The 7082-nt window shown below is 41.4% G+C and overlaps 1 protein-coding gene across 1 annotated transcript in view; it reads right to left on the bottom strand.

Annotated features, from left to right (window-relative positions):
- The window catches only part of ADAM19 (ADAM metallopeptidase domain 19), a 116504-nt gene that overhangs the window by 64158 nt on the left and 45264 nt on the right, over positions 1–7082 (bottom strand). Inside the window, exon 4 of the mRNA XM_014582772.2 lies at positions 571–649. Coding sequence (XP_014438258.2) covers positions 571–649 — 79 coding nt within the window. The remainder of the gene's footprint in view (positions 1–570; positions 650–7082) is intronic.

Raw genomic sequence — 7082 nt, 5'->3', positions numbered from 1 at the left:
CTCTCTTAAAAAAAAAAAAAAAAACCTTTGAGGAGGGAAACATACCTAGTATGTAAATAGCAGCAAAATAAGAAAACTGTCATAACTTAAAATCACATTAAAAAGGAAGACTCCGAAATCTGTTTGCAGTGATCTCAATTCTGCAAACCTCACACATCCACAAGAAAGGACTGATGAAACATCTAACTGGGTTAGACAACAGGATTAGAGGCAAATCATTTCTTCTACTTAACATTTTGTTAACATGTGCGTAATTAACATAAAGCAAAAGAAGCATATGTTTCACAGTGATTTGTATGATTTTAATCAGATGTAATTACTTAAAGTATCATTTTTTTTGTTTTTTGTTTGTTTGTTTGTTTTTTGGCTTAGGAATTTTAGCAAAAGAGAGGAAGCACTTATGAAACAAATACACCATACCTTCCTCCCGTTTGCCTTACCAGTCTTCAGTTAGGGAAAACAATCTCTTCAGAGGAGAGACCATCTCTATCACACAGCTCCTCAGACCCTAGGATTAGTACCAAGCCAGGGAAGCTGCTTTCTGAGCAGACATTGTGGATCTGAACTTACCTCAGGTTTCAGTGTGGTGGTTTGAGGGTTGCCTTCTGGAGTATACTGGGTTTCTGTATAAGCTGGAGCAAAAAGGTGCCTGCAAAGAGGAAAGGCAGACATTGGCATCTTTAGTTAATGGACGTCGTCCTCTGGTAGCAGTGGCCAATGACAGTAATTGAACCAGGCAGGGCTATACCAAGCATCTCCATGCAAAAGAAACTAGTCATAAGGGCTAAGGAACAGAAAGAGAAACAGGAGAAAATTTGTTATTAAATTTATATTTCTTGTAATCGTTGCTCTAACCAGTTAAACTAGAGGTGACAGAACTAAAGCAATGGCCTAACTTTTTTTCTGGGTCTCAGGAAAATATACCTAATTCTGTGTACAAATAGCTTTAGTTAATGTTTAGTTAGTCCATCCCAGCTTCCAGGGACCCTATTTTGAATTGTGATTATTTTGCTAGCATTTCCCTACCAATTTATAGTATCAGCACATCATTTTTTAAAGGGAATACCTTCTCTGTTGCATGTTTTGTGAGATTGTCAGTCAAGTTTCCCTCCCTGGCCCAGACCAGGAACGGTCCATGTTTCAAACTAAGCTGACGGTATAGCACTGCGAGTCTGAACAGATGGAAGCACTATATGTCTCTGTTCCTGCTACATGGGTTCCTGTAGCTGCTTTTGTTTGTCCTTTCTAAGACCTAGGGCTCCTGATTTCCTGAGACCTGATAGTTCTCTACCTTACTCTTTGTTATCATTTGAAGATTCCCCCACCCCCAATTCATGTGTTGAGCCATTGTAACAGAATTAAGAAGGTAAACACTTGATCCAATCATCATGTTGAAGGGTGGGAACTTTGGGAGATTAAAGGCAAACTGGGTGGAGTCTCCATGATTTGAGCCCTGATAGACTCATTAGGAGAAGAAATGAGACAGATGAAGAGCCACATGGATACAGACCACACTATGCCCTACTCGATGTTCTTCCCCCCACTATTTTGTGATGCTTTTGAATTTCCCAGCCACCATAATTGTGAGTTAAATAAACCTCTATTTTTGTAAGTTACCTAGTGTTGGGTATTTCCTTAGCAGACTAAGACACCCTTCTAATAAACGTTTCTTTCTTTTCTAAACTTGGATACTGGTTTCTCTCTTGCCAAAGATTCCTAGAAGCTGATGTTAAGAATCCTTCACCAGGGTCCAGCCGCTGTGGCAAGTGCACTGTCAGCAATGCAAGGCTGGAAGCCACATGGCTGACCATGGGTTTGGATCTCTTGGTTAGCTTATTAAAAACACACTGGGTATGCACATAGGCACAGAGGATCCTGAGCTGCTGAGGGACTAGGGAAAGGGGATCACACCATGACAAGACCCTGCTAAGAGTGCTTCTCTCTCTCTCTCTTGATTAAATTGTCTTTTTTTATTATTATTTTTTTTATTGCCAGTGGATGCATGCACTTGCCAGAAAGAGAGAGAGAAAAGGCACCCCCAAGACCTCCAAGAGGGTATGGTTATAAAACAATCTATCTTCCTCTATTTCTTCCTCCCATCAGGATTTTGAATGCACACACACACACACACACACACACACACACACACACACTCAGCATGTTTTTCAAGCCACTGGGCCTGGATTTGAACTGCAGTAGATCGTATGGTATCCAGCTTTCTCTGCATAGCACTTACCCACTGCAACACAGGGCTGATCTATTTTTCTTAACATGCACGTGCATGCGCTTTCTATCATAAAAACAAAACAAACAAAAACAAATAAACAAACACCTTTCATCAAAGACCAGGCAATGACAGAAGTTCCCCATAATTTCGGGACCAGAAGATGGTGTAATGCTTATGACACAGGACTCCCAAGTAGTCAAATGCAGTTCAAGTCCCAGACCTGGCAGCTTAAAAATCATGCCAGGTGCATGTGTGTGTGTGGCCACAATCCCAAGAGGAGAATAGAGGAAAAGGGATTGTGGCATGGCTATCCTGCCTGAAGGATGATTTCTTGCTTTCTGTCTCTCTGTCTCTCTCTGTCCCTCCGGCAAGGGCAAGCACCCTATAGCAAAAATTTTTCTTTTAAAAAAAAAAAAGAAAGAAAGAAAGAAAGAAAAAAAAAAAGGTTTCCCAGAATTTCTTTAAAAGTTAAAAAAAAAAAAAAAGCCAAATGGACACTTCAACTAGGCCAACCACATTAAAAGCAAAATTGATCCATAGAAATCAAGGTCAGGGGGCAAAACGATTTCTAAGAGAAAGCACTATTAGAAATTGGAGTCTGATAAAACAAAGTTGTAAATCTATATGTACTAAAATGGAAAGACGTCTAAAATAGAGTTAGATAAGAACCCTACATTTTGGAAAAGTACTTATTTTGATAGTTCATTTTAGTGAAACACTAAATTATATACACTAGTACATCCATTGAAAACAACTAGAAAAGCAAATACCAATTTTTTAAAAATTTTGTTTTGTTTATTTACCATTTCTATTAGAGAGAGAGAAGGTCATCCTCAACACAGTCTTCATGCCCCACTCTACTCCCAGTCTCCGCCAGCCAGATCATAGGCATGAGTGTGCATGCCTGGCATGCTCAGGGAGGTCTCAGGATGTCAACCCAGGATGTTTTCCATGTGGGTTCAGTTGCATCACCCCTGAGCCACCTCCAGACCCCCAAATGCCCACTGTTAATGGTGATTGTCTAAGAGACTACAGAAGAGATTCACACTGTAAGGTATATATTTCTGAGATTTATTGACTTTTAAAATAATTGTCAGATATTTATTTTGAAAGCGGAAAACGTAATGTAAACTTGGCTTAAAAAAAATGAAAATGTCAGCCGAAGCCAGCACAGAAAGCCAACATAACCTACAGGGACAACCCGAGTTTTGGAAGAAGTGACATTTCCCAGCAAGACAGGGTCATTGCAGATGGTCTCTAGAGTCACTGTAGAGCCACTTCCAGCTCTAAGTTCTGGGACTCCTGCCTCCTGACCTCCAGTGTACAATGAAAAGGCAAATGCTACAAGATGTACTGTGTCAAAGTCTTCAATAGCCTGTCTTGGGCAAGAAGAAACTCAACAGGGAAATGTAAAATTACAACAAAGCTCAAAACCCAACTTGCATAGAGAAGCTCTCATTCACAGGGAGACTTCAGGTCAGTAACAAACTTGCCAGTCTGTCTCCCAGCCCTGTCTCCCTTCTTGGCATCTAACCAGCCTGGGATCTGAGGTGGGAGTCACCCATTTGTCTGATGGACACAAACCAAACTCCTTAGGGCAGAGGCCAAGTAGTTCTACCCACTGGTATATATCAGTGCTTAAAAATGATTAAATCCAGGCCTGTCTTGTGGCACGGTGGTTAAAGTCTCTGGATTCTCACATGGCCAAAGGTGGTTTGAGTCCTGGACCTGGTGGCTTACTTTCTTGCTTTCCCTTTCTGTATAAGATGGAGCAAAAAGGTGCCTGCAAAGAGGAAAGTCAGACATTGGCATCTTTAGTTAATGGATGTCGTCCCCCTGGTTTAAATAAATAAATAATTCTTTTAAAAAATTGTTAAGTCCAAGAACTACTTAACTAATTATTGAATGAATGAATGAGATAGTTAGCGTATATAAAGCTTGGTGCATGATCTGGAAGACTAAGATTTTGGTTCCAGCTCTGACATTTACTGTTTCTATGGCAATGAGCAAGTTACCATATCCCTCTGAACCTTTGTTTCTTCCTTTGTAAAAATGAGGATAATATATCCACTTGATAAGGTGGTTGAGAGAGTCAAATGGCATCATAATACATACAACAGTCTCAACACCACACCTGGCACAGGGTAGAGCTCAGTTAAAGTTAGTAATTACCACTATTGCTTTGAATAGGAATCATAGTGGAAGAAATCAGAAAAACTGATGGAATTTACCCGTCTCTCTCTCTCTCTCTCTTTCTGCCCAGCCATTAACTCTCTAGTACATCACTTGAGAGGTGATAATAAGCAATTAGCTCATTCCTGCAGCCCATTTCCTGGGTCTGCTCTCACTGACTATATAATAGACAGCTGGTCACAGGTTCAGGGTTTAATAGTCCATCCCGGTGCCAGTGAGGAGATGTGAATTTTCCTGCAGGAAATGTACTCCTGGTCAATACATTCCCAATCTCTTCTGAGTCTTAGCAAGAGAAGAAAATCCAGCGACAGTAAGATACTCCAAAGAGAACAATCCAAACTGAACCTTGGAGGTGTCCACCTTTCTGTTGGTCCTCAACCCGTAAGAATCCTTTTGCATCTTCTTATTCAGAAGATCTGCCTCCATCATTATAAGACTCTCAGAGACATACAGTCAAACTCATTAGACTGTGGCTCCCTAAGAGCAGGGACCTGTTGTCTTTCCAAGTTTCTGCCCAGCTCCCAGCACCTAGCAGGCACTTCATGTTTATTCTATGAGTAAGCGGATGAATGAATAAACTGTCTACCTAGGAATCTGCCATATGGCCATTCGGCTTCGGACATCTCCAGAGACAGAGACAGGGAGCTCTGTAAGAGCTAACCACTCCATTTCTGACTACAGCTGGTAGTTTAAGTTTTACACTGAATTAAACACCACCACTCTGCAATGGGCATTCATTGGCCTTATTTCTGTCTCCCGAAGCATAGGACAACCTGTTTCCTCCTCCACCACTTAATTACCCTTTCTGAACCAGCACCATGAGCCCCACCTAGGAACTGGTTAAAAATGCAGATTGCTGGGCCCCACCTCAGATATGCTGAATCAGACAGAAACTGCAGTGGGGCACAGCCTCTGTTTTAAACTCTCCAAGGCCACTTGCTGGCCTGATGGTTAAGGGATCCAGATCCCACATGGCTGAACATGTGGCTCAAGTCTGGGCTCTGGGAACTTAAAAAATGCACAAGGCACACATCCCTGTGTGCCTCAAATCCCGATAGGATGAAAAAAAGGAGGAGAAAGGATTGTGGCCTGACCACACCAAGTTGATAGGTTGGTTTCTTCCTTCTTCTCTCTGTCTCTCTAGCAAGCATATGTGCCCTCTAGCAAATACAACAGCAACTCTCCAGGTGATTCTGATACAGGTTCGAGTTTAGATCCATCACCCCTGGACCACAAGATCTCAAATTTCAGATACATTTAAAAATTTCTCACTATCCAAACCCCCATCCCTGTCCTGGCTCCACCATATTCTAGAATATTCTTAGCTTGGGAAACCCAGAGAGTTTCTAATCATAATAGTTCACTTGTGTTTTAAGTGCTAAATCCTTGCATCAGCCCCACATGGCCGACTATGCAGTTTACCTTCACAACACACCTATGAGATAGGAGGCCATTGTTTTGGGCTAGTCTTGTACTAAATCCCAAAGACCAGATTAAACATCAAAATGGAGTCACTCATGCCTCATGTCACCAAGCCAAAGATAAGTAGTTATCTGACCTTCTTAGAGAGGATAGAGAGATTAACAGACAAATTTCCCAAATAGGTCAGTTTTAATCAGCATGTTAATAAAGTTCCCTCTGTTTTAATTCTTAAAAGAAGTAACCTGAAGTTAACTATTCAGTTATTCTATTGTTCTGTGCCCCTTTCCCTGCCTTACAAGGAAAGAACTCTGAAATGACCAGTCTATTTGTTTTACTTTCCTTATGCTTCTTTCATCGCTCCCCTAGCTATAGAACCAACCTCTCTGTCCAAATCCTTGGAATACTTACTCTATTTTATGGGATGAAGTATTGCCCAGTTTAGAATCACAAAGCCAATTAAGATCTTTAAACTCAATTGTTGTCATTTTGTTTTTGACAGTACTAATATCATCCCATTTTATAAATGAGAACATGGAGGCTCCATATTCTCCCAACACAGAGCTAGAGTTGGATTTTAAACCCATGTCTGCTGGACCTGGCTACACTTTTTTTTTTTTTTGAGTGTTTTTTTTTTTTTTTGCTACAGGGTGTGTGCGTTCACCCCCTTTTTAAGCAGTTTGCTGCTCTATCTTTCTGAGAAAAGTAGAAACATAAAAGAAAAGCACTGCCAGGAACCAGTAGGCCAAACTGCAATTTGATGGTGATGATAGTGGCCTTGAGGACATATTTGCTGATGTCACACAAAAGGAGACCATTAGCTCTTAGGTGTGAATGTCTGCAGAGAAGAAAAAACGGATGAGCAAATCATGGGGCAGGAAAAGGAGGGTACAAGTAAGAATTTCTGGGTACATTGTTTTGAAATAACAACACTTCCCCCAACTGCAGCTGCAGATGTTGTCCAGGAAGGTCTTTCTTTCCCGAAGCAAAAAGAAGGGTCATGTTTCATTGCCACCATCTGTATAACTTCATTGATAGAAAAGAAAACTGCTTTCAAATGCTCTCCACAGCCCCAAGCCAAGTCCATGCATGCCCATGTATCCGGATGGTACCTTGGTGCTATCTTCAGAACCAAAGATGCTACTGTTACCTCAGAGAGGAGGCTACATGGCCACTGGGCAGCACAGCCCGCCCGGCCCAGCCCAGCTGCCCCTTCTCTGACCACATCTTGTTCTCATCTCCT

The sequence above is a fragment of the Tupaia chinensis genome, unplaced genomic scaffold (genome assembly GCF_000334495.1).
Source record: "Tupaia chinensis unplaced genomic scaffold, TupChi_1.0 Scaffold143796_1, whole genome shotgun sequence".
Classification (NCBI taxonomy): domain Eukaryota; kingdom Metazoa; phylum Chordata; class Mammalia; order Scandentia; family Tupaiidae; genus Tupaia; species Tupaia belangeri.
Note: the sequence above shows the minus strand (reverse complement) of the source record. Positions and strands in the feature narration are given on the sequence as shown.